Source organism: Ochotona princeps, chromosome 17 (genome assembly GCF_030435755.1).
Source record: "Ochotona princeps isolate mOchPri1 chromosome 17, mOchPri1.hap1, whole genome shotgun sequence".
NCBI classification, from domain to species: domain Eukaryota; kingdom Metazoa; phylum Chordata; class Mammalia; order Lagomorpha; family Ochotonidae; genus Ochotona; species Ochotona princeps.
The window spans coordinates 19,133,922-19,160,823 of NC_080848.1; the positions used below are offsets into that span (position 1 = coordinate 19,133,922).

A 26,902-nucleotide genomic window follows, 5' to 3' on the forward strand; every position below is an offset into this window, starting at 1 on the left:
ACATTACATTGTGATTCCATTAAAAGGTTTCAAGGAAAATTCTGCGCATAAATAGTTTATTGGCATTATCTGTTTTTGTGCATATTTTAGTTCTCTTAGCTTAGCCTGTTCTTATTTCAATTAGTTTATATGAATAAATCTCACAGCCAGAGAACTAGAAGTATGATTCTATTTGATCACACTTTACCGGAGGCCTAATAACTGTAACCCATTGCTTTTAGTACAGGAAGTTAAGGTGTGTGTGTGTGTGTGTGTGTGTGTGTGTGTGTGTGTGTGTGTGTAAATCTCTGTGTTCTACTTTAACCCCAAATAAATAAAGCTCTAGTCACTGGCCTCCCAGCAGAGCAGGTGGGACCGGAAGGCAGGCTCTGAGAGATGACAGGGCACATGTTTCGTCTTTCACTTTATTAAAATTGGTTAATAAACTACTGCCTTCCTTTGAGGATCACCATTGAATTAAGTTAGAGACAGAAAAATAGCTAGTTTGAAGAATTTTCCTAGAAAGCATTTAATGTAATTTTGTGTTAGAAGCTCTTTGCCTCTTCCTGTAATACTGAATCCCACTATCTGCCAGGTCAGTGTTGGCCATCCGTCTGAGGTTGATGAGATATTCGATGCGATATCATATAGTAAAGGTGCATCTGTCATTCGAATGCTACATGATTATATTGGAGATAAGGTAAAAGTCATTTATTTCTCTGTCTCTTTTTTTTAATGGTACAACCTTTGTGTCTAGCCACTGTATTTCTTAATGCCCCACCCAGGGAAATCTGTGCATGAATTCCTTATAGGTCATTAAGAAGTATAAACAGCATGTTCCAGTAGATCAGAGCTTAATGGAATTCTTCATAGATAGAGCAGCTTCACGAAGTAGGGAGATGGACAGGCTGAATGTGCAGCAGCAACTGTTTGGGAAACCTCAGAGACAAAACATTGCCCCCAGACACATACTCTAGGTTGCAACTGGCAACCTGGATGCTCCCAACCAACAACTAGCAGTACCACATGCTTCAGCCTAAGATAGCAGTTTTCTTTCTTTTCTTTTTTTTTTCATTCTTATTAGAATGGCAGATTTACAGAAAAGAGGGACAGAGCGAAAGATATTCTGTCCACTGGTTCGTTTCCCAAATGGCCACAACAACTGATGCTGAGCCAATCTGAAGCCAGGAGCTTCTTCTGGGTCCCTCGCATGGGTACAGGGTCCCAAGGTTTGGGGCCATGTTCCACTGCTTTCTTAGACTCCAAGCAGGGAACTGAATGGGAAGTGGAGCTTATGGGACAGTGCCCATGTGGGATACTAGCACTTGAAGTGAAGCATTAGCCTGTTGAATCATTGCACCAGCACAAAGGTATGCATTCTTTTTTTTTTTTTTTTTTTTTTTTTTTTAGATTTTATTTTATTTTTATTACAAAGTCAGGTATACTGAGAGGAGGAGAGATAGAGAGGAAGTGGAGCTGCCGGGATTAGAACCAGCGGCCATATGGGATCAAGGCGAGGACCTTAGCCACTAGGCCACGCTGCCGAGCCCAAAGGTATGCATTCTTAAAGGTAGTAGGATTCAGACAAGCGTATGTTTTTCAGTATATCTAATATTAAGGATTTGGTTAAATTCCTTTTTTTTTATTACTAATATGCAAGTGTACTACAAATTTTAAGAATTCTGACTCTATTGGATTTAAAAATTGTGTTTTCTCAGGACTTTAAGAAAGGAATGAACATGTATTTAACCAAGTTCCAACAAAAGAATGCTGCCACAGGTAATTTTTAATAGCTTGAGATCAAATTGAAAAGAAAAAATGTTATGCTATCCAAGATGGGATGTTTCTAATAAGCTCTGGATAAATCTGGTGCTGCTAGTTCTTGGGCTGTTCTTTGAATAACACTCACACCATTCCTATGAAAAATATTTGGCATTTCAAATATACTCCAGTTACTGTTGATGCTTTTCTTTCTCTACTAGAAGTCCCAGGCCCTCTGTATATCCTACTGCCCTTCCCTTCTTCATGTTTTATGATCTTTCCATTGGAGTTCTTCAGTTGGTTACTAACTCAGTACTTCTTGCCTTGCTTCACTCCCTTCAGTTTCATCTCTCATTCTGGCTAAAATTGTCTCTAAAATGAATTGCAAATTTTTCACAATGCTACGTTGCCTTACAATGAAGTACATACTTCTGAGTTATACAATATGCCTGCTTTTTCAGCTTCATCTCTTACTCCCATTCACATGCTGTATAGCATTCATTTTTTTCACACATTGTTATTGCCATTTTCTGTCTTATACTTTCCTGTTTATACATAGAACATTTATTCTGTTTAAAATGTCCTTTTTTGCTGTGTCTAATGACAGCTCATGACAGCTAACAACTTTATTAAAGAAAGCCCATGTTTACTTTGGAGTTTTCAAGTGTCTTTGCTCCATGCTTGCACCACTGTAGTATATATTATATTCATTTAGCTTTTCCTTATACAATGATGTTTGACTTTATGAATATTTCTTCACCTTAGCTCATTGAATAGATGGTTTTAAGTTTGTGTTCAGCAGTGATCTTGAATATGTTTGGTTCTTTATTTCTAGTTGCTCCTGTTTGAACTTGTTTGACCTTTATTGTAACTTGTAATTTTTTAAATAAAATCAAATGATTACATTTTAAAATACCAGTTTTTATTTTAGGATTTACTTATTTGAAGGGGACAGGGACAAGAGGAACATCAATTAACTTTGCCCACTTATTTCTGGAAGCTGGAAGAACCAAGCCATCAGCAAAGAGTCGATAAAATTTTTAGTGTATTAGAAAAATAAAAGTATGAATATTTTAGATCATCCTTATGTTTATCTTCTAGAGGATCTCTGGGAAAGTTTAGAAACTGCCAGTGGTAAACCTATAGCAGCTGTAATGAGTACCTGGACCAAACAGATGGGCTTCCCTCTTATTTATGTGGAAGCTGAACAGGTAAACATCTCTTCCATTTGTCTGATATTATATTAAATGAAATTCAGTACTCTGTTAACGGATTTGCTTTCTAGGTATCAATATTCTACTGACATTTAAACCGGTCCTTGTACTCTTTACTTAAATTACTTCCCCTCCTCATTATTATTATTATTTTTTAAAGAGGTTTTTTTTTTTTTTTTTTTTTTTTTTTTTTTTTTTTTTTATGGCAGATACACATAGAGACATAGAGAAAGATCTGTCTGCTGTCTCCCCTCCCCACCCCCCAAGTGACTGCAATGGCCAGAGCTGAATCAGTTGGAAGGCAGGAGCCAGGAGCTTCTTCTGGGTCTCCTGCATGGATTCAGGGAAGCAGGGAGCTGGAAGGGCATTGGATACAAACCAGTGCCCATGTGGGATCCAGGTGATTACATGGTGACGATTTAGGCAGTAGGCTATCACACTGGACCCATTAATACTATTTTTATTTTTGAAGATTATTTTTATTTGAAAGATAGATTTACAGAGAGGAGACATGGAAAGATCTTCCATCTGCTGGTTCACTCTCCAAATAGCTACAATGGCTAGAGCTGAGACTATCTGAAGTCAGGAGCTCAGAGCTTCTGGGTCTCCCACTTGTGTTCAGGGTTCCAAGGCTTTGGTCAATCTTCCACTGCTATCACAGGTCATAAACAGGTTGCTGAATGGGAATTGGAGCAACCGGGACAAGAGCCAGCACCATATTGGATCCTGGCACTTACAAGGGGAGGATTAGCCAATTGAGCCATCTCATTGTGTGCTTATCCTGTCCCTAGCCAAATGACTGTGATATTGTTGACATAGTTCTGAAATCACCAAGTGGCACTTGTTCTTAGCAATCCAAGATTGGTTTAATGTTTAAAAAATCAGCATACTGACTCATAATTGTTGCATCAATAACATCAAGTAAAGAACTACGTAATCGTCTAATTAGATGGAGAAGAAGTATTTGGTAAAATACAACACTTATATAAAATATTCAGCAAAGTTGGTTTCTAATATTGCCTCAGTGGCATCTGAACATTATTAATTAACACTCATTAGCCAAACCATTGCTTGAATTTAGACAGGAGCACTGTAGAATAAATTATTCCCTAGGAGGACTGAGAATTAACCATCAATCTGTAACAGCTACATCTTAATTTTAAACATTGTTAGATTTTTATAATAAAGTACTTTGGAAGACTTTCAGTTAGATTGGTTACAGAAAAGACAATGCAGGATATCAAGCTTGGTATAAAAATGCCAAATATTAGTACGGTTGGTGGAAGGGGCATTATAAACCCAAAGGGCCTCCAGTTCTGACACAGATTGGGAGAGTGAGGTAAAAGTTTCAGTTTTTCCTCCTGAATACATTGTGAGAAGGATGTGAGGAAGTGCACAGCTCCTTGCTGTCACATTACATCAGTGCTTTGAGGGACAGGAATGGTCGGTTGTTTGAGGGTCTGGTCTGGGGAAAAATGTCCTTGTTTGCTTCAGTGTACCTACAGACATAGGTGCATGTTGTAGAACCTAGCCTGGAGTATTGCTCAAGTTGTCCTTGTTTTCATCTTTTTATGAGGAACTAAAATCTTCTGGCTTAGGTGAGCTTGCTGTCTTTTCTGTTCATCCATTTCGCTCCAATTATGCCCAAGGACCAGCAACTGAGATGGCCCAGACTTGCAACATGTGTTCCAGGATCAGACAATATGTCTGTGTAATTTTCCATGAGATGAGAGATGGAATGCAGTGGTCTAGTTGACGAGGCGTCTAAGAAACCTCACCCATGGACCCTCACAATGGCTTAAGTGTGTTATCTTCCATGTGTCAGCACCAGCATCTCATATAGGAACCAATTTGTGTCCTGGCTGCTCCACTTCCATTCCAGTTCCCTGCTTACAACCTGTGATAGCAGTGGAATATGGTCCTAAGCCTTGGAACCTTGTATTGATGTGGGAGACACAGAGGAAGTTCCTGTTTCCTGGCTTCAGGTCAGCTCAGCTCCTGCCATTGCAGCCATTTGAGGAATGAATCAGTGGATGAACGATCTTTTCTGTCTGTCTGTCCTTCTCTCTGTAAATCTGCCTTTCCAAAAATGGTGAGTGCAACTGCTTGGACAGTCTCATCCCTAACTCCAACTATCCGTTCACTTTTGTTCTAGTCCTTTTTCTGCACAAGTCTATTCTTTTTTTTTTTTTTAAGATGTATTTATTTTTATGGCAAAGTCAGGTATACAGAGAGGAAGATTTTCTGTCTGATGATTCACTCCCCAAGTGACTGCATTGGCCAGTGCTGAACCGATTCGAAGCCAGGTGCCAGGAACTTCCTCCAGGTCTCCCACACAAATGCAGGGTCCCAAGGCTTTGGGCCATCCTCGACTGCTTTCCCAGGCCACAAACAGGAAGCTGGATGGGAAGTAGGGCTGCCAGGATTAGAACCAGAGCCCATATGGGATCCCGGCGCATTCATGGCAAGGACCTTAGCCGCTAGGGCACAGCACCAAGCCCCATCCTGTTACTTTCAGTGTACCTACTACTGTGCCAAGGAAAAATGTAAAAGATGGCCCAAGTCCTTGACCCCTGTACCATCCAGGCAGAATCTCCTGGCTGCTGGCTTCAGCCCCAGCTCTTGTGGTTTTATGGGAAGTGAACCAGTGTGTGGAAATTCCTTCTTTCTCTCTCCCTCCCTTCCTTTTTCCTCTTTCTCTTGGTGTAACTTTGTCTTCCAAAAACATGAAATAAGGACCCGGCGTGGTGGCCTAGCAGCTGAAGTCCTCGCCTTGAATGCGCGAGGATGCCATATGAGTGCTGGTTCTAATCCCGGCAGCTCCACTTTCCATCCAGATCACTGCTTGGGGCCTGGGAAAGCAATAGAGGATGGCCCAAAGCCTTGGGACCCTGCACCCATGTGGGAGACCTGGAAGAGGTTCCTGGTTCCCGACTTTGGATCAGCACAGCCCCGGCCGTTGCGGCTCACTTGGGTAGTGAATCATCGGACGGAAGATCTTCCTCTCTGTCTCTCCTCCTCTCTGTATATCTGACTTTGTAATAAAAATAAATAAATCTTTTTTAAAAAATGAAATAAATCTGTAAAAAATTAATTCTCAGGCCCAGTGCAGTAGCCTCATAGATAAAGTCCTTCCCTTGCATGTGCCAGGATCCCATGTGGATGCCAGTTCATGTCCTGGCAGCCCTGCTTCCCATCTCTGCACCCACGTGGGAAACCCGAAAGAAGCTCCTGGCTTCAGATTGGCTCACCTTCAGCCATGGTGGCCACTTGGGGAGTGAATCAGCAGGAAGAGGATCATCCTCTCTGTCTCTCTTCCTTCCTGTATATCTGACTTTGCAATAAAAATTAATTTTTAAAAAAAGTTATTTCTCTAGGGCATCAACTTGGACATTGCTTCCTTACTACAACTTTTTCTTAGTCCTTCATTTCTATTTCTCACATTCCATTTATCCATGAAAGTGATTGACCCAGTTTTACACTTGATCTGAGTGACCTTATTCTGTTACTTCTTGGGTTATTCAAATACTTTTGGACCACATATTTTTAGTATTAAGGCTTATGACTTTACTGTTATTTGCAGCTCCTACCCCCAACCCACATGAGCTCAGTGAATTTCATTGTAAATCTCATCCTTTGAGAAAACAAGGTACATGGTTGTCTCATGTTTCTCAAGTATTCTAAAATTTGAATTATGAATGTTGAATCTACATTCTGATCTTATATTTCTGCTTCTTAGAAGTGAAAAACTGAAGGCGTGACCTTTTTTGATAAAAACTAATCTAATTTTCTGTGGTAGTATTTACTGTTGCATATACCAGTGACAACTAATACTTTAAAGCTTCTAGGATCTGTTCCTATTTGGGTGCATACAATAGGCACTTATAAGTTGTAGGAAATGAAATTAAAAGAAAGGTTCATTTTTTTTTCCTCGCATCCCAGAAAGGTTTGTTTTTGAAAAAACAAACAAAAAAGGATGTCTTTAGAAAGTTTGTGAGAACTGTGTACTATGGGAGAAAAAAATGCATGGATTTCAAAAGTTAAGAGTGTTGTTTTGAGGCCAAAATGAAAAATAGTGATTTTCCCACCATTTTGTGATACCATATCTTTTGGACCATGGCATTGGATTTACTCAATACATTTGCTTGTACTGGTTCACTGTGTACTTTATCACAAAAATCCTATCGCTGTTTTCCATCCCCTACAAAACAACTGTTTCTTTTCTTTTTTAGGTAGAAGATGACAGATTACTGAGGTTGTCTCAGAAAAAATTCTGTGCCAGTGGACCATATGTTGGTAAGCAAATGGCTACAAGTGGGAGCTGACCAGTGAATTTGAATGCTGTAATGATAATGATTCAAGTAGAAGAAAACATAAGTTTTTTTTTTTTGTTTGAGAATTAAATAAAAACTAGGGAATTGTAATAGAATCAGAATGAAATGCTACATACAAGGACATTAGTTAGCTATCTGTAGTATTTAGTTACTTTCTTAGATTTAAAGATTTTTTTAAAAATTTTTATTTGGAAGACAGAGAGACGTAAATTTCTCTGCATACTGGATTTATCCCCAAATGACTGTAAGAGCTTGGCTGTGCCAATCCAGACAGAAGCTAGAAGCCAGCACCTTAATCCAGCTCTCCCATCTGTGTATCAAGAACTCAGTACTTAACTCTTCCTGCTGCGTTGCAGAGTGTGCATTAGTAGGAAGCTGGAAACAAAAGCAGTCATGGCCCCAGCATGATGGCTCAGTGGCTAAATCTTCCCTTTGCATGCGCTGAAATCCTGCCAATTTGTGTCCCATCTGCTCCACTTCCCATTCAGCTCCCTGCTTGTGGCCTTAGAAAGCAGTTGAGGACTGCCCAAAGCCTTGGGACCCTGTACCCGCATGGGAGATCTAGAAGAAGCTCCAGGCTCCCTGCTTCAGATTGGATCGGCTTAACTCTGGCCATTGCGGCCTCTTGGGGAGTGAACTAGTGGATGGAAAATCTTTCTCTCTGTATCTCCTTTTTTCTTGGTAAAATAGATCACATTCAGTGCATGCAACATGATAAGGCATTAGTAATTCAAATATAGAACTGTTGAGGATTGTTTTAAAGAAGAAATGCACAGAGGAACGTTTTAAATTTTTTCTAGTTATTTTTCTGTATAAAGTTCTGTCTCATGACACGTGAAAAATTTCAAGAGTGTCTAGTGAGGACCATTAAGTCACTGTTTAACTATTTTTGGGGTTTTTTTTGTTGTTGTTGTTATTGTTGTTTAAAATTTATTTATTTATTTGAAAGGAAGAATTATGGGGTAGAGAGGAGACAGAGATCTTCCCTCCACTGATTCACTCCCCAGATGGGCTACAGTGGTGAGGACTGGGCCAGACCAGTATCAGGGGTTCATTTAGGTCTCTCACTTGAATGCAACATTTGCTTATTGCAAATGCAGACTCTAGGGCAGCAGTAGTAATACCAGGTATTACAACTAGTTTAGAACTAGGTGGATCGTGCCACCATGCTGGATCCCTGGATTGTGTTGCAGGCTGCTGGCTTTAGCCCCAGCCATGTTGGCAGTTAGGGAGCAAGACAGTAGATGGGAACTTGCACTAAGGCGCACACATGCATGCACACTCGCTCTCTTACTTGTTCACTGCCTCTGTATCTGTCTTGCTGCCTCTTAAATAAATAAATACTTTAAAAAAATTTTTAAAAGGTCATCCCTTCAGTGTTTTCAGCAGTTTGTGTACTTATGCTGAATTGCAGATTCAAATCTGTTTTGGAATCCTAAATGAACATTTTTCTTACTCAAAGTCAGTCATGTCCCTATTGGTCTACAAATGAAAACTAAGTTAAAAAAATAGTAATTTAAAAACATTGCATGACTGATTCTTTGGGTAAGCTGTTCTGTTGTTACATTATTTACATCTTGTTAGAAATGACATCTTCCTTAGCACTAATAACTATTTGTGTTACCTGAAACTTCTTCCACTTAGGAGAAGATTGTCCCCAGTGGATGGTTCCTATTACAATTTCTACTAGCGAAGATCCCAACCAGGCCAAACTAAAAATTCTAATGGACAAGCCAGAAATGAGTGTGATTTTGAAAAATGTAAAACCTGAGCAGTGGGTGAAGGTAAGTCCAGAAAAGGCATAGCCATTTTTTAAGAAATGATTTTAATGATTTTTTTAATGATTTTTTAAAGAAATTATTTCCGTTGCTTTCTTATTATACACATTTGTCCTTGTATATCAGGAAGAGATAGCTAGGTAGACAAAAAGGAATAAAATTCAGGAGGAAAAATAAATGGTAGGCTGTGTATGAAGATACATTAACCAAAACATTCCTAGTCTCTGAGCTTGCAACTGCCCTGTCATGTAATGACATGTTAGCTCCAGTAAAGTGTTGCCAGGGTATGCATAGCTGTGAGCAAGTGAGATCAGACGTACATAATGATCCGTTTGTGTTACAGCAGTGTAACATTGCTTAGCCAATACTTTAAGTACTCAAAGACTTACTGCTGCTAAGTGTCATTTTTCTCCCCATTATCCTATCCTCTGCACATTCGTAGGTATCTTACAGACTGCTTACAGAGTGTTTTTCAGGGATGACTGATTTGGTTTTGGATTTGGATTTTTTTTTTTTTCCAGATTTATTTATTTTCATTGGAAAGGCAGATTTACAGAGAAAAGGAGAGACAGACAGAAAGATCTTCCGTCCACTGGTTCACTCCCCGAGTGGCTGCAACAGCCGGAGCTGAGCCGAACCAATGCCAGGAGTTTCTGGCTGGTGATTTTAGCCGTGGCTGGACCTGGCTACTGTGGCCCTTTGGAAAATGAACCAGCAAATGTGACCCTGCTTTGTCCTAATGGCCCTGCCTTTCAAATAAAATAATTATTTTTAAGAATTTCTATATAAATAGCAAATTACAGATAGAGTTATTTTTCTACTAAACTATGTGCATATAAATATTTTCAAAGATTATTTTTGACTGTTGGTAAATGGGCTGTAGGAAGTAATTATCCAAATATGTGAAGTTGTCTTTTAGGTCTACATAATTCTTTAAAATTTAGGAACTGAAGTTGTTATTCTGCTAAGGAGTCCAGTGTGGTAGATCAGTCTTTGTAAGGATGCAGTCTTTCTCAAAGATTCCACTATTGAATTGTTCTACAAACAGTAATTCTTTTTTAACCTGAAACTGACCATTGAGATTAAAAATAAAAGTATATCTACCTTTTTTTTTTTTTAAAGATTTTTTTTTTATTTTTATTACAAAGTCAGATACACAGAGAGGAGGCGAGACAGAGGGGAAGATCTTCCGTCCAATGATTCACTCCCCAAGTGAACTTTGTTATTTCTCTCTCCAGTGCATGCCTCATCAAAGCCAGAATTCCTTTTACATAAAAGAGGAGTTGATTTTAAAAAACAAGTAAACTGCTTAACAGTACCTTTGGCTATCTTTTCAGTTAAACCTGGGAACAGTTGGGTTTTATCGGACCCAGTACAGCTCTGCTATGCTGGAAAGTTTATTACCAGGCATTCGTGACCTTTCTCTGCCCCCTGTGGATCGACTTGGATTGCAAAATGACCTCTTCTCCTTGGTGAGAATCTCTCATTCATCTAGTACGATGGATTTTGTTGATTGAAGGGTTTATTTTTCCTGGAGTATCTGAAACATAATTAGAATATGATTCTTCTTTAAGGTTACACACTTTTGTGACTAGAACAACATATATTAATTTGGCATTGTAAATTAAGTTATATAATGTATCAGAAGCAAATTCCATTTGCCACCTTTCTTATTTAAACTGTTGTGTATGCTAAACAGAAATAGATGTGAGCTTTGAAGAACTTTCCAGACTGAATATTTTTTATTCATTTAGAACGATTTTGTTTTTCTAAGGTAGTGTTTGTACTTTGCTCAGAAAGGTAGAATTTTCTTTTAGACATTTTTATGCAGATTTTCTCATTAGCTTTACAATTATATTTGTATTTGGTTTATTCCTATAAGGATTCAAAGCAGCAGGTGATAGTGTTATCTTTATAGTGGCAACATAAGTATCTTCTGAATGTCTTTTTTTGTTTGTTTGTGTTTTAAGATTATTTATTTGAAAGAGTTACAGAGAAAGGACAGAGGGAGAAATCTTCCATCTGTTGGTTCACTCTCCAGCAGCCAGGACTGTTCCTAGCTAGGAGCTTCATCCATGTCTCCCCCGTAGGTGCACGGGCCCAAATACTTGTACCATCCTCCATCACCCTCCCAGGCGCATTAGCAGGCAGCTGGGTAGGAAATGGAGTAGCCAGGGCTCTAATTCGTGCCTGTATTGGATGCTGACCCTGGATATCTATAACTGTGATATTCTTTCTGGTATTTCTTTAAATTGTGCTCGAAATTCTCCCTCCTCTGTGTAGTCACAAGTTTTACATTGCACTTTTGTATAAACACTGATTAGTATTGATACAGCAAACCTCACCTCTGCTGATCTCATTGCTGGCAGGCTGTCTCAGGAGAGACAGTCTGTGCTGTTGGCCACTGTGACCAAAGTCCTTTCTCTGAGCTGTCAGTGCTGAAAGGACTCCGAATTGGCAGTGCCTTTCATTCAGTCTGTGTTCATTTAGAAAGGAGTAAAGGAGAAGCTTAAGCTGACACCATTTGCAGTTCCAGTTTTGAAAGAACTCCTGTCAGAAACTGGAGCCCCAACTAGTTTTGTAACTTTTTTGGAAGCTTGAAAATTTTCAACACAAAAACAAAACCTCAGCCCCTGAAACTGAAAAGAAATAGGAAGTTAAACTGGTTTGTTATTGTTTTTCCTAACTGTGGTATTTTCCTGTAATTGTGTTTTAAGTAGTTTTTTTTATTATGAAGAGCAAGAAAGTAGTAAATCAAGAATGTTGTCTGAATAGCGTTTTTTAATCCACATTATTCTGAGCATGTACAGTCTTAATTCCTTAAAGCAAAGATTACTAGCAATAGACAATGCCAAAATGTTTATGGTTTTGTTTTGTTTTGTTGTTTTGTTTGAAGACAAGGTTAATTTATGTTTTTTCCTATCCCAGGCTCGAGCTGGAATCATTAGCACTGTAGAGGTTCTAAAAGTCATGGAGGCTTTTGTGAATGAGCCCAATTATACTGTATGGAGCGACCTGAGCTGTAACCTGGGGATTCTCTCAACTCTCTTGTCCCACACAGACTTCTATGAGGAAATCCAGGAGTTTGTGAAAGATGTCTTTTCACCTATAGGGGAGCGACTGGGCTGGGACCCCAAACCTGGAGAAGGTAATGACTACAATGCATGGGGAAAGAATAGTGGGAAGTTAACAGTATCATTAGTATCAGCTCTGTATCTGCTGGATGTTACTGTATGTTCAGCCAAGCAGAATAGACAATTAGTGAAGTGAGGTGGTTCAGCAGCAGCATAGGCACTGTGATGCATGTTCATTGCTAAATGTGACTTGTGCACAGTGATGAAAATGAAAGCCTATGACAGACTTTTAAAGGCCCATTTTGAGTCAGAAAAGGCCCACAGAAATTTTGGATTATATTATGTATTGTTACCATAAATAAGAGACACGTTGTACCGCTTTTAAAGGTTTTAGGAGGCATGGGTCCAGCTCTCTTTAAATATGTCACTTGCTTTTGACATGCATTCTCTCCATGATTAATACTAGAATCATATTAATTCTTTTTGCTGTCATTTAAAATTTGGCAATGATGCTTTGAACGTAATTATTTTCCACTATCTACTAATAATTAAAGGTAGTATTTCCTTCTATTTGTAGTCCTGATTTGGGAGTTTTCTGAAATGAGAGCCATAGGCTCTCATACCCCTAGAGTTTTGTGTCTTTCCTTCATTGATTCAGCAAATTTTTAAGCCATTAGCGCATGCCAGGCACTTTTCTAGCAACTGGGACAGAGTTGGCAGCCAGCAACGCATTCTGTCGTGTGGGCTACACTCTGTAGTAGACACAGCTAATTAATATGCAATGTTCTGGGTAGTAGCAAATATCAAGAAGAAAAATAAAGCTGGACAACAGTTACTAGCCGGGGTTATTTGAGCATCATCAGAGCTCAAGAGAGAACTGTGAGGAGGAATGGGGAGGGAAAGTGTAAAAGGCCTGAGGCAGAAGCCTGCTTCAGTGTTCCAAGGATAACAACGGCTGATGAGGTCAGATTGGAATAAATAAAGTGAAGAGGGGCATGGGAAGCAGAGCCTCTGCACTGTTGGTGTTGAAGGTAGAACTGAAGCTCTTTGGAGGACTGGCTGTGTGGTGTATAGAAAGCAGTCATCACATTTTGGCCCATAGAACTGGAAGAATTGAGCTGCCATGTAAACAGAGAAAACTGCTGTAAAGCAGATTTGATTGCAAAAGAGAATCAATGCTTTAGTTCTGGGCATATCAAGTCTGAGGTCTTTTAGACATATGGGTGGAGAGTGTCACAGCTGAGAGTCCAGACTGACCACATGCGTTGGGAGTCACGAGTGTGTAGATCCAGCCATGAAGTCAGTGAGATCCCCTGAGGACTGGTATGAAAGAGAGCTGAGGACAGGGTCCTAGGAACGGACAGGGAGGGTGTCCCAGGTCTTTCAGAAACAGTATTTCGGGGGTTAGACATTTAGCCTAGTGTGTACATCAAGAGGTGAAAGATGTCTGCATCCCAAACCAGGGTTGTGTTAGTTCCGGCTCCATCTTCTCAGGAGGCAGTGGCTTTGGTGCTCATGTTCCTGCTACCAGCTGGGGAGAAGAGGGTTGGCTCTTTGGACTTTGGCCAGTTGGCCTTGGCTGTTGCAGGCCTTTGGGGAATTAATCAGTGGATAGAGGTTTGGTGGGGAGATGGGGTTGTTTTGTTTTGTTTTTGTTTTTCTGTATCTTATGTCTTATTATTTTCTCTCTACTTCTCAAGTATATAGATGAAAATTAAAAAGAAATAGTATTTTCAAGGAAGAGTGATCAACTGCATCAGATGGTGCTGTAAGTCAATTAGAATGATTGACTGTTGCCTTAGCAAGTTTTAGGGAGTGGTGGTGAACAGCACCAGAAAGTTCACCAGAAAAGGCAAGGAGGGGAAATGAAGACAACATTTAAACCACTGTTTAAAGGGAGTTTGCTAAAAAGAAAATACTGAAAAAGAAGGTAGACTTTAGATATCTGGAATAAAGACTTAAATCAGAGGTTTTCTACTTTGTATAAATAAAATCACATGCTTTGTGTTCTGTTCTTACATTTGGCTTTTCTCACTAGGCGCAATGTTGTCGAACTACATTTAGTTTGTGAATTCATGTCTGTTGCTGTTTTTCCTTTGTTTTCTTAAGATTTATCTGTTTGAAACGCAGAGTTACTGAGAAATAAGGAGAGACAAATCTTCCATCAGGTGGTTCATGCCCCCAAATGACTGCAATGACCAGAGCTATGACAGACTGAAATCAGGAGCCAGGAACTTCTTCTTGATCTCCTGCGTGATTGACAGGGGCCTGGGCACTTAGGCAATCTTCCACAGCCTTCCCAGGCACATTTTGTTACGGGAGTTTACTACATTTTATTTCTGCATTGCACTTTAGCAGTCAATCAGATTTCTCTAATTGTTTTTAGATGTAAATCACCATAAAATTTATACTAATTTTTTAAGTCCATAATTCAAGGTTTTTACTGTGTTCACAAAGTTGTGTGTGTAACCCATCACCACTGTCTATTTCTAGCACAATTTATTTGCCCTTAAAAGAAACCCAGTACTCATTAATAGTCACTCCCGTTCCCTTATCTCTCCATCTCCTGTGTTTGCTTATTCTGGGTGTTTCATACAGGCAGAGTCATGCAATGCATAGCCTGGTTTCTTTCACTTAGCATGTCTTCAGAGTTCATCTGAGTTACAGCAGATGGTAATATTTCATTCCTTTTTATAGTGCAACAGTATTCCGTTGTGTGGCTGTGGCATGTTTTGATAATGTTTGAATTGGTTCCACTTTTTCACTATTAGGAATTCTGCTGCGATTATTGAGGTACAGTGTAGGTATGCGCTTCACTCTCTATTAGGCATACATACCCAGGAGTGAAATTGCTGTTTAACCATTTGACTCTTTTATAAATGGCTGCATCATTTAACTTTCTTATGAGTAATTAAGTATTCCAGTTTCTCTACACCCTTGCCAACACTTGATATTGTCTTTTTAATTACAGTGGTCTAAGTGAATGTGAAGTCATGTATCTCATTGTGGTTTTGCTCTGCATTTCTCTAATGACTAATGATATTGTACATCTTCTTATGTGCTGACTGGCTGATTGATTCTTTGGAGGAATCCCTTCATCAGATTTTGATTTTAAAAACCTGGGATTTTAGTTTACTGTATAGAGAGCATGTGAATATGGGGTCAAAGCTGCATGAGCTAAGCTTCTCATCACATCATCTTTAGTGGAGTGAACAATGACCACGAATAAAGATATAAATTGAGAAAGTTGGCATTTCTGACTGTACACAAAGGAAATTATTTACTGGATTAGTCTGTTTAGCACTTCATTTCACTCAGGATTTGATAATAAATTTCGATCATTTTCTCTCAGATACTAAAGTAAGTACTTCAGGACCATAGAGAACGCTAAACCATAGCTATAAGATGTACAGGAGGTTAATTTATAAAAATAGGTTTTAAAACAGTTCTGTGTCTTTCGCTTCTCTCACAGGTCATCTGGATGCACTCCTGAGGGGCTTGGTTCTGGGCAAACTAGGAAAAGCAGGGCATAAGGCAACACTGGAAGAAGCCCGTCGTCGATTTAAGGACCATGTCGAAGGAAAACAGATTCTCTCCGCTGATCTGCGGAGTCCTGTAGGTTTTCATAATAAATTCCATGTTTTCTAATAACTGCACCATTCTGTAAAGTTAGAACTTTTAATATAGTTGCTAAAATTGACCTAAGAATTGACCCCACAAACCATCCCCTCATTTGATTTAAGTTTGTTAGCATTGTGATAGTAAAAACTGATTGGCTGTGCACATTGCCCGGAAAGAACTGTGTGCTGTATTCCATCACTTGCCAGAGGCTATAGCAGTTGTTGTACACAGGATGGTTAGTTCTCTATCATAATTTGTTACATTTACACGTGGTATCTTTTATTAGCATCTTTTGTGTATTTGTTTCAAGGAGAGCGTTGTAGTACAAGGGAGAGATAGGGAGATTTTCCATCTGTTTTTTTAACCCAAAATGGCCACGTTGGTTGTATCTGGACCAGGGCAAAGTCACGCGCTTGAAACTATCGTGGTCTCTGTTGTGGGTGTCAGAGGTGCAAGTCCTTGGATCACCCTGCTCCTTCTCAAGTGCAGCAGCAGGAAGCTGAACGTCTTCTGTCAGCTGGTTCACTCCCCAAATGGCCAAAATGGCCAGAGCCGAGCCGAGCCAATTTTTATGCCAGGAGCTAGGAACTTCCTCCAGGTCTCCCATGTTGATACAGGGTCCCAAGGGCTTAGGCCATTCTCAGCTTATGCTTTCCCATAAGCACAGAGCTGGATGGGATGTGGAGCAGCTAGGATACTGATACTAGCAGACTGAGACTTAATTTGTTGGAGCACCATACCAGATCCTTGAAAAGCAGAGTTATAGGGGCATTAGATGGAGAAGAGACAGAGAAAGCTTGCATCTGCTGGTTCATTACCCAAATTGTCACAACATCCAGGTTTGGGAAAGGCCAAAGCCAGGAATCTTTGACTTCATACAGTTTTTTTTTTTTTTAAGATGTATTTATTTTTATTGCAAAGTCAGATATACAGAGTGGAGGAGAGACACAGTGAAATAACTTCCATCTGATGATTCACTCCCCAAGAGGCCACAATGGCCGGTGCTGCACCAGTCCGAAGCCAGAAGCTTAGATGCTCTTCCAGGTCTCCCAGGCAGGTGCAGGATCCCAAGGCTTTGGGCCGTCCTTGACTGCTTTCCCAGGCTACAAGCAGGGAGCTGGATGGGTAAGCGGGGCTGCCAGGATTAGAACCGGCGCCCGTATGGGATCCTGGCGTGCTCAAGGCAAGGGCTTTAGCCCCTAGGCCACCGCACTGGGCCCCTGCATACAAGTCTTGTTTGTGTTTGGCAAGGGCCTGAGTTCCTGGGCGATGTTCAACTGCTTCCCCAGACACCTTAGCAGGGAGATGTATAGGAAGTAGAAAGGCTAGAACTCAAATTGGAACAAGATATATTTTATCAAATGACCATTTTGTTCTCTATTCTCTTGTAGGTTTATCTGACTGTTTTGAAGCATGGTGATGGCACTACTTTAGATATTATGTTAAAGGTGAGTATGTAAATATGCCTCAATTTAAAAAAATTTGCACCAAAATAAGCCTGTCTTTTCATTCCACTATGAATTTTTTGAAGTACCCTGTTATTTGAAAAAGGATCTTATCCCCTTCTCTCGGTTTCTTTTTTAAGATTTATTTTTCCTGGGAAGTCAGATTTACAGAGAGAAGTTAAAACAGAGAGAAAGATCTTCCAGTCCGGGTTCACTCCCCATGTGGCTGCAGTGGTCAGAGCTGAGCAGAGCTGACCCAAAGCCAGGAGCCAGGAACTTCTTCCAGATCTTCCACACGGCTGCAGGGTCCCAGGGCTTTGGGCTGTCCTCGACTGCTTTCACAGGGCACAAGCCAGGAGCTAGATGGGAAGCGGGGCTGCTGGGATTAGAATCAGCGCCCAAAAGGGATCCTGATGCCTGCAAGGCGAGGGCTCTCTCTTTCTCCTTTTAAGGATTTATTATTTATTTGAAAAAAAAGTGTTATACAAAGAAAGTGGGAAAGATCTCCATCCTTCTGATTGGCTTTCTAAACTGTTGCAGCAGTTGGGGCCAGCCAGACTGCTGCCAAGAGCCAGGAGCTTCATCTGGGTCTCCTGTGTAAGTGACCAGGGATCAAGTACTTGGGCCATCTTCTACTGTTTTCACAGGGAGCTGGATTAGAAGCAGAGTAGCTGAGATTAGAACTAGTGCCCATGTGATATAACTGCAGTTTAATATGCTATGCCATGGGGCTCGGCAGCGTGGCCTAGTGGCTAAGGTCCTCACCTTGATCCCTTATGGCTGCTGGTTCTAATCCCAGCAGCTCCACTTCCTTTCTATCTCTCCTCCTCTCAGTATATCTGACTTTGTAATAAAAATAAAATAAATAAATAAATAAATAAAAAAGAATAAATAATTCCTTTAAAAAAAATATGCTATGTCATAAGGCTGGCTTCTTCCTTCTCATTTAAAAAATGTTTTTATTTGGGGGCCTGGCATGGTAGCCCAGCTCAGTGGCTAAATCCTTCTCTTGCATGCACTGGAATCCCATATGCCTGCCACTTCGTGTCCCATCTGTTCTGCTTGCTATCCAGCTCTCTGCTTCTGGCCTGGGTAGGCAGTTGAGGATGAGCCAAAGCTTTGTGACCCTGCACTTATGTGGGAGACCCACAAGATGCTCCTGACTCCCAGGTTCACATCAGCTCAGCTCTGACCATTGCAACCATTTGGGGAGAAAACTAGCAGAGGGAAGACCTTTCTGTGTCTCCTTCTCTATAAATCTGCCTTTCAAATAAAAATAAATGGAAAAAAAAAAGAAGAAGAAGAAAACCTATTTCTGGACCTGGCGTGGTAGCCTAGCAGCTAAAGTCTTTGCCTTGCACGCATCAGGATTCCATATGGGTACCGGTTCTAATCCTGACAGCCCTGCTTCTCGTTCAGCTCCCTGCTTCTGGTCTGGGAAAGCAGTCGAGGATGGCCCAAAAGCCTTGGAAACCTGCACCTGCATGGGAGACCTGGAAGAAGCTCCAGGCTCCTGGCTTTAGATCCAGCACAGCTCCGGCTGTTGTGGCTGCTTGGGGAGTGAATCAATGGACGGAAGATCTTCCTCTCTGTCTTTAGTCCTCTCTGTATATCTGGCTTTCCAATAAAAATTAAAAATAAATAAATAAATTTATTTTGGGGATAATATAATGGCACAGCGTGTTAATCCACTCCCTATCCCACAGGTACCCTGTGTCCTGGTTGCTCCACCTCCAGTGTGCCACCCTGCTGAGAATCAAAGCAGTTCAGCCTTTCCCACCATGTGGCAGACCCGGATAGAATTCTAGTCTCTTGGCTTTGGCCTTTATAGCCATTTGGGGAATGAACCAGGCACTAGAACGTCTCCCTCTTTTCTGTCACTCTGTCTTTCAAATCAATTACCAAATCAGTCATTTTTAAGTTTTATTTATATGCAAGACAGAGTGTCAGAGAAATCTGTATCCTCTGGTACTCCCCGAAAGCCTGCCAAGGCTGATGTTTTTCCAGCCAAAGCCAGAAGCCAGGAACTCCATCCAGCTCTCCCTGGATGTGTGGCAGGGAGCCAAGTGCTTGCGCTGTCACCTGATGCTTCTCAGGAGATTGTGTTTTCTCAGGATGTTGGATTAGAAGTAGAGGCAGGACCTATCCCAGGCACCACTGTATAGAATGTGGGTGTCCCCAGTGGCAGTGTACCTGGCTGCACTATAATACCTCTGCTAATTTCTTTCTCTTGAAAGTTGGATGAACTCAGAGTTGAACTTTGTATCCCTTTTTTTTTAATTTTTTAAAAATAAGGTTTATTTATTTTTATTGGAAAAGCAGATCTACAGAGAGAGGAAGAGACAGAGAGGAACATTTTGCGTCCACTGGTTCACTCCCCAAGTGGCCGCAGCAGCCAGAGCTGAGCCAATCAGCAGCCAGGACCTTCTTCCGGGTCTCCCATGTAGGTGCAGGGTCCCAAGCCAAGGACAGCTTTGGGCTGTCAAACCAGGCCACAAGGAGGAAGTTGGATGGGAAGTGGAGCAGCCGCGACAGAAACAGGTGTCCATATGCTATCCTGGCACATGCAAGACAAGGATTTAGCCACTAGGTCCCTGAGAGCTGTATTATAAACTTCTGTTTAATAAACTATACCTCGTGCTCGCTTCGGCAGCACATATACTAAAATTGGAACGATACAGAGAAGATTAGCGTGGCCCCTGCGCAAGGATGACATGCAAATTCGTGAAGCGTTCCATATTTTTAAGCAGTTTCACCTAATTCTAGAAAAATACCCACATTTTATTCCCACAGCAGCCACTAACTGAAGTCCCCACTACAGTAATAAAACTTGAATTTGAAAATAAAAAAATAATAAATAAACTATACCTCAGGCAGACACTTGGCCTGCTGGTTAGGGCCACCTGCATATCATATCTGGCCACCTGCATATCATATCTGATTGTGCCTGGTTCAAGTCCCAGCTATTGAGCTTCTGATCCCGCTTACTGCTAACGTGCGTCCTGGGCAGTGAACAGATGGCCCAAGTACTTGTCCCTGCCACCCACGTGGGAGACCTAAATAGAATTCCAGGCTGCTGACTTTTTTCTTGGCTCAGCCCTTGCTGTTGAGGACTTTGGGAAGTGAACTATTAAATAGAAGCTCTCTTTCGCTCCTCCTTTCAAATGGTAGATGAGAGAGAAGGAAAAGAAAGAAGGAAGAAACTACTTCAGAATGTAGTACATTTCCCATGTTGTGCATGGCATTTTTTTTTCTAATCGTATATACATTGTTTTGTGAATGGTTTACCTTTCATCTCAACATTGAGATCCCTCTCGGTCTGTGAACTTGTGCACTGTATCATGTGTATGAAATGGGATGATTTATGTATTATTTACTTTATTTCATGTAAGTATGGGGAGAAACGGGGTACTGAAAATAAAGGAATACCTTGAGATTTTTGTTTCTTGGTCACTGAAGAATTTACCTGAATGCATGTTTCATAGGAGTTGGGGGGGAGGTAATCAGCTTTATTAGGGCAAGAGCTCTGATGGAGGCAGAGTTAGGTTCTTCAAGGCACCTTGAGATGAGAATGATGAAGCTTGTTTTCTGTTGGTAATTTGGGAATAAGCAGCAGCAGAGAACAGTCCTGTTTGCAGGGTGAGATTGTAGTGCCACCTGGTGGAATAGTAGAGCAGGTGCTCCTTGGAACGAAGGAAGGAAGAGGATACCAGACTCTCAGAAGTTAAGGACAAGGTCTAGATCATGCAGCTAGTTAGAACCAAAGCTGACAATAGCATCCATGACTTCTGACTTCCTATTTATTTTGCCATGAAGTTGTTCAACAAAGCCCAAAGGAAAGGAGAAGGAACTAGGAGCTATAGTGGGATCTCTAGACTGTTCAGTGTAAAATCCTAAGAACAGGTCAGAAGAGTCTGTAAGTCAAATTGTCATATTTGTAATCTTGATCTTGTGGTATTTGTTGTTGTTGTTTTGTTTTGTTTGTTTTGTTTTTTTTAATTACAGTGCGTCCTTCTGCTAGCTCATTCCCCACAGGGCTGTAGCAGCTGCGGCTGGGCCAGACAGAAGCAAGGAGCCTACAGCTCCATCTGGGCCTCCCTGGTGGGATCAGGGACTGAAGCACTTGGGCCGTCTTCTACTGTCCCAGAAACTTTAGCAAGAAGCTGGATTAGAAGCAGCATAGCCAGGACTCACACCAGCACCCAATGGGATGCCAGCCTTGGCAACAAAGGCTAACCCACTATGCCACGATGCCAGCCCCTGTAGTTGGGGATAATATTTTGGTGTAGTTCGGAGTACCTGCATCTCTTACCAGAGGACCTGAATTTGAGGCTAATCTTCAGTTCCTGCTCTTGCTTCCTGCTGATGCATGAAGTTAAAAAAACAGCAATGACTTTATTTTTTAAGATTTATTCATTTACTTGAAAAGCAGAATTATGTGGTTGAGTAGGGAAATATTCCATTCACTGATTCATTCTCTGGCTATACTGCCAGGGTTCTGGGTAGACTACATCTGCAAGCCTGGAACTCCATCATGTCTGCTCGGTTGGTGACGGGACTCGAGTTCTTTGGCCGCCTGCTGCTGCTTTTCCCCAAGTGCATTGACAGGCAACTGGGTTGAAAATGGAACACCCAGGACTTGAGCCATTGCTTCTATGGAATGCTGGCATCACAGGCAGCAGCTCAACCTGCTGTGCCGCAACACTGGCCCAAAAATAATTATTATTTTTTTTTTAAATAGAATTAAATGATGGATTTAAGGGGCGGATGTTTGACCTGTTGGCTACTTCACCAGTAAGACATCTGTACCCCATCAGAGTGCCTGAGTCCAATACCCAGTTCTAGTTTTAACTCTAGACCCTGCAGATTCAGAGCCGGGGAGGTAAGCAGATGGTGGCAAAATTAATTTGAATTCATGTCATCACATGAGAGACCTGAACTGCGCCATCAACCCTTAGCTTTAGCCTACACCATTTCTAGCCATTTGGGGGTAAATTAATGGACACCAGCTGTTTCTTTTACCTCTCAAGTAAATGAGTAATAAATTTATTTATTGAAATCCATATATAAGTTTTCTCATTCTTTCCTGTGCTTTTTGAAGATCCTTTTTTTTTTTTTTTTAGTTCATTTTTATTTGAAAGATAGACTTAAAAAGGGAAGGAGAGGCAGAAAGAGAAAAATCTTCCATCTGCTGATTCACTACCCAAATGGCCACAATGCCTGGGGCTGAACTGATCCGAAGCCAGAAGCTCCCTCTGGGTCTCCCACATGGGTGCAGAGACCCAAGATTTTGAGCCATCCCCCACGCTCTTGTAGGCCATAAGCAGTAGCTGGATCAGAAGTGGAGCAGTCAGAATACGAACCGGCACCCATTTGGGATCCTGGCCCTTGAACATGGAGACCTAACCTTTTGAGGTCCCAGCACAGTATTCTAGTGGCTAACGTCCTTGCCTTGAACACGCCAGGATCCCAATGGGCACCGGTTCTAATCCTGGTTCCTCCACTTCCCATGCAGCTCCCTGCCTGTGGCTTGCAAAAGCAGTGTCTTTCTGTATATTTGCCTTTCCAATAAAAATAAATAAATCTTTTACAAAAAAGAAAAAAAAAAGAATGAGCCTTTTGAGCCACAGTGCTGCCCCCGCAACAACTATCCTTTGTGTGTGTGTATATATATAATATATGATTGATTGATTTTTATTGGAAAGGCAAATATGTAGAGGAGGAGAGACAGAGAGGAAGATCTTCCAATCTGCTGGTTCACTCCCCAAGCAGCCACAACAGCCAGAGCTGATTCAATCTGAAGTCAGGAGTCAGGAGCCTCTTCCAGGTCTCCCACTCAGGTGCAGGGTCCCAAAGCTGTGGGCCATCCTCGACTGCTTTACCAGGCCACAAGCAGGGAGCTGGATGAGAAGTGGAGTGGCTAGGACATGTACCATCGCCTGTATGGGATCCTGGTTCTTGCAAGGGGAGGATTAGCCAATTCTTGATTGTATCTAATGCTATAAATGTTATCATATACATTTTTTGCTTGTGTGTCTAACCCAGAACATTAACCCAATAATAGTGGTGTGAAAAAATCTGGCTGGGCCTGGCGGCGTGGCCTAGCGGCTAAAGTCTTCACCTTGAATGTGCTGAGATCCCATATGGGCGCCGGTTCTAATTCTGGCGGCCCCACTTCCCATCCAGGAACCAGGAACCTCTTCCGGGTCTCCCACACGGTGCAGGGTCCCAAAGCTTTGGGCCGTCCTCAACTGCTCTCCCAGGCCACAAGCAGGGAGCTGGATGGGAAGTGGAGCTGCCGGGATTAGAACCGGCGCCCATATGGGATTCCGGGGCGTTGAAGGCGAGAACTTTAGCCGCTAGGCCATGCCGCCGGGCCCAAAAATAAATAAATCTTAAAAAAAAAAAATCTGGCTGTGGAAGATTCCCGTTAGATCCTGATGTTAAAGCCTCAGAACTGAGGACAAAGTATCCATTTACTGGGCAGCTCAATCTAAGGCTTTTCTTCCTATCAAGGAAATTGACAAATGTGATGTCCAAGTTTGAAAAAATATTATTTGTTAATATTTTCCAGTCTTAACAGTGGCAGGCAGAGCAAAAATATTACCAACTTGGGGTAAAAGCTTATAGGTGCAAATGCAGAATTTCCAAGGGAACGTTAACCATATCTATTTTTTCCCATAGCTTCATAAGCAAGCAGATATGCAAGAAGAGAAAAACCGAATTGAAAGAGTTCTTGGGGCTACTCTTTTGCCTGATCTGATTCAAAAAGTCCTCACATTTGCACTTTCAGTAAGTTTCAAGAAAACTTCTCTTAGAGGGAATTGTGTCTGATCTTCCTTAACCTTGGACTGAGGTATTCTCTTGCTGGAAGATGGCTGTGAGCCTAGTCCTGACTCCCAGTGTCTCCCACTAGCAGTAGTGTTAGAATGGTTGGGAGCAGAAATCGTCTTCCTGTAGAATGGCAGCCTGGAGGACAGGGATTCCAGGAACCTGGGCCGGCCTGACCCTTTGCCTGCTTTATGCTCTTCCTTTCTTCACCCTGTGAGATCCCAAGCACCTCTCCCAGGAGCAGCCTGTTGGTTTGTACCTCTCTTGGAGCCTTGGGGCTGGAAACTTCTGGTGCCAGTTCATTCCTAAAACAAAAAATGTCTGTCTTCAGTGTGCTTACTTGGGTTTCTCAGTAGTGTGTTGGATATGTTTTACTGTTGATTCTCTTTATAGGAAGAGGTACGTCCACAGGACACAGTCTCGGTGATTGGTGGAGTAGCTGGAGGCAGCAAGCATGGAAGGAAAGCTGCTTGGAAGTTCATCAAGGACAACTGGGAAGAACTTTATAATCGATACCAGGGAGGATTCTTAATATCCAGACTAATAAAAGTATGTGAGCACTTTGTGTGGCTTGCTAGTCATGAGTGACATGCAGGGACACCCGTAGCTTGTCAGACCCGTGGGTTATGGTCCTTAGTTACTGACTTTAAGGACTTCCCCATTCACCATCTCATACTTTCTGAAGTTGTGAGAGAACAGATTGTTTGGTTCTTAGGGTAATAGAAAGTTGTTCCTCAAATTCTTTTATTTTCACTTTTTAAAATCTTTTGCTTTTTTCAGCTATCGGTTGAGGGATTCGCAGTTGATAAAATGGCTGGAGAGGTTAAGGTAAGTACTATTTTCAGTATTTTAAGTAAAGATACTAATGTGTTTGTTAGCTTTGAATGTTCAGATAATATACTTTGGGATCTCTTTGCTTTTGTTTAGAGTAAGCTTAGGTTATATTTTTAATGTCTGAAGAAATTAGAATTAGAATCATCTCTGAGGACATCTAGTTGAAAGAATGTGAGACTCTGGGACCAGTGCTGTGATGCAGAAGACACCTGCAGTGCTGCCATCCCCCAAAGGCACCAGTTCAAGTCCATGCTCCTCCACTTCTGATCTTGCTCCCTGCTAGTGGCCTGGGAAAGCAGCGGAAGATGAGCCAAGTGTTTGCACCCTTGCCCCAATGTGGAAGATCTGAAGGAAGCTCCCAGCTCCTGACTTCAGCCTGACCTAGCCCCAGCCGTTTTTGCCATTTGGTTACTGAAGTAGGGGGCTTCCTTCTTCTGGCTTCCTCCCCACATGTTGTGGTAGCCAGGGCTGGGCCACAGGGGTACCCTCTGCTGCTTTCCCAGACCATTAACGGGGAGCTGGATCAGATGTGGAGCAGCCCTATGGGTGGCAGCTTTACCTGAAATGCCACAACACTGGCCACCTTTCACTTTCATTCAAAGGCAAAGAGGTTATCAGGAGTGAACTGAAAAGTTCTGATGTCTCTAACATAATTTGGTTCACTCTGTGAGCTGTTAGGAATAAGGTTTGGGTTTTTTGTTTGTTTTGTTTTTGAGATTTCAGAGTTTGAGTAAACAGTGAAAAGTGATTTCTGCCTTCATTTATGTTGTGTATGATGTGGTCACATATTTTTATTACACATGTAGTAAGTACTATGAAGCAGAAATTCACGGTATCAGCCAGGCAGGGCCTTGCAGACCAGGTCAAGGATTCCCTCCGCATGCAAAGTGTGCCCATGACTGATGAAGAAAGGAGAAACCTGATTGTACTTGTGTCACTGTTCAGTCTGGCTGTAATTTGGAGAATAATTTGGAACAGGGAAGAGATTTTTATTTGAGAGGTAGAGTTACAGAAAGGGAAGAAGAGACAAAGAGAGATCTTCCATCCACTGGTTCACCCCCCCAAATGGCTGCAGCAGCTGGAGTTGAACTGTTCCAAAGCCAGGAGCTTCTTCAGCTCTCCCACATGGGTGCAGGGGTCAAGGGCTTGCGTAATCCTCTGCTGCTTTCCCAGACACATTCAGCAGGGAGATGGCTTGAAAACATAGTAACTAGTACTCGAAATGGCTCCACCGTGGGATGTCGACATTGCAGGTAAATGCTGTGGTGCTAGCCCAGAACCTTGATATTTTTTTTTTTACTCTTTAATTCATCAATATTTACTGAATAGTTTCTCTATGTTATAAGCATACCAAGGAAAGGAAGAAAAAAAGAGATAATTCCCAGGTTTCTGGTATATAAATGTTGATGCTATTTGTTGAGATGAAACTGAAGGAAGAACTTGTATCCAACCATGAACAGCAGTGCTGGGGTAGGAACTGTTGTCATCTGCATTACAAGAGGTCACTGATTGTCCTGAGGTCCTGGCTTATTCCAATGAAAGTCAATTCCCAGGGTCTCCGTCCCATTATAGCAGATGAAACCACCATCTCTGTTGCCGATTCAAGTCACAGCTCTTCCCGTTTCTGATCAGTTCCCTGCTGATGTGCCTGGTTGCGAAAGTGGAAGATGGCCCCTGCCACCCAGAAGGGAGACCTAGATGGAGCTCAAGGAACCTAGTTTGAGGCTGACACAGCCTTCACTAATTGCAGCTATTTGGAGAGTAAAACACTGAATAGTAGCGCGTTCTCTCCCTCCTTCCCACATACACACCCTCTCTGTAACTCTTTCAAATAAATAAATCTTGGAGAGGGAGAGACAGTAAGTTTTCAACACCTGTGCTAATGAGGTCAGAGGGCAGACCTAGTCATTTTGCTGATTGGTGTTTGAGTTGCTTTGTTTTCTGTGAAACTAGATCATCAGAAAGTAATTTATCCAACTATTCAAATTGTGGAATAATGTATTCAATAGTTTATTAGCTTAGTTCATCATG

General features: G+C 41.6%; 1 protein-coding gene and 1 non-coding gene across 5 annotated transcripts in view; both read left to right on the forward strand.

Annotated features, from left to right (window-relative positions):
• NPEPPS (aminopeptidase puromycin sensitive) overlaps nt 1-26,902 on the forward strand; it is a 97,582-nt gene that overhangs the window by 68,352 nt on the left and 2,328 nt on the right. For all 4 annotated transcript variants that reach the window (XM_058676640.1, XM_058676641.1, XM_058676639.1 and 1 more), the window contains 12 exons: nt 575-679; nt 1,698-1,758; nt 2,842-2,951; nt 7,187-7,250; nt 8,933-9,072; nt 10,404-10,538; nt 11,995-12,214; nt 15,613-15,755; nt 17,153-17,209; nt 23,891-23,998; nt 24,431-24,586; nt 24,818-24,865. In XM_058676640.1, the coding sequence (XP_058532623.1) occupies nt 575-679; nt 1,698-1,758; nt 2,842-2,951; nt 7,187-7,250; nt 8,933-9,072; nt 10,404-10,538; nt 11,995-12,214; nt 15,613-15,755; nt 17,153-17,209; nt 23,891-23,998; nt 24,431-24,586; nt 24,818-24,865 (1,347 nt within the window). The remainder of the gene's footprint in view (nt 1-574; nt 680-1,697; nt 1,759-2,841; nt 2,952-7,186; nt 7,251-8,932; nt 9,073-10,403; nt 10,539-11,994; nt 12,215-15,612; nt 15,756-17,152; nt 17,210-23,890; nt 23,999-24,430; nt 24,587-24,817; nt 24,866-26,902) is intronic.
• Nucleotides 19,844-19,950, forward strand: LOC118759681 (U6 spliceosomal RNA). Its single transcript, XR_004996339.2, has one exon. It is a non-coding gene; the product is annotated as a U6 spliceosomal RNA (small nuclear RNA).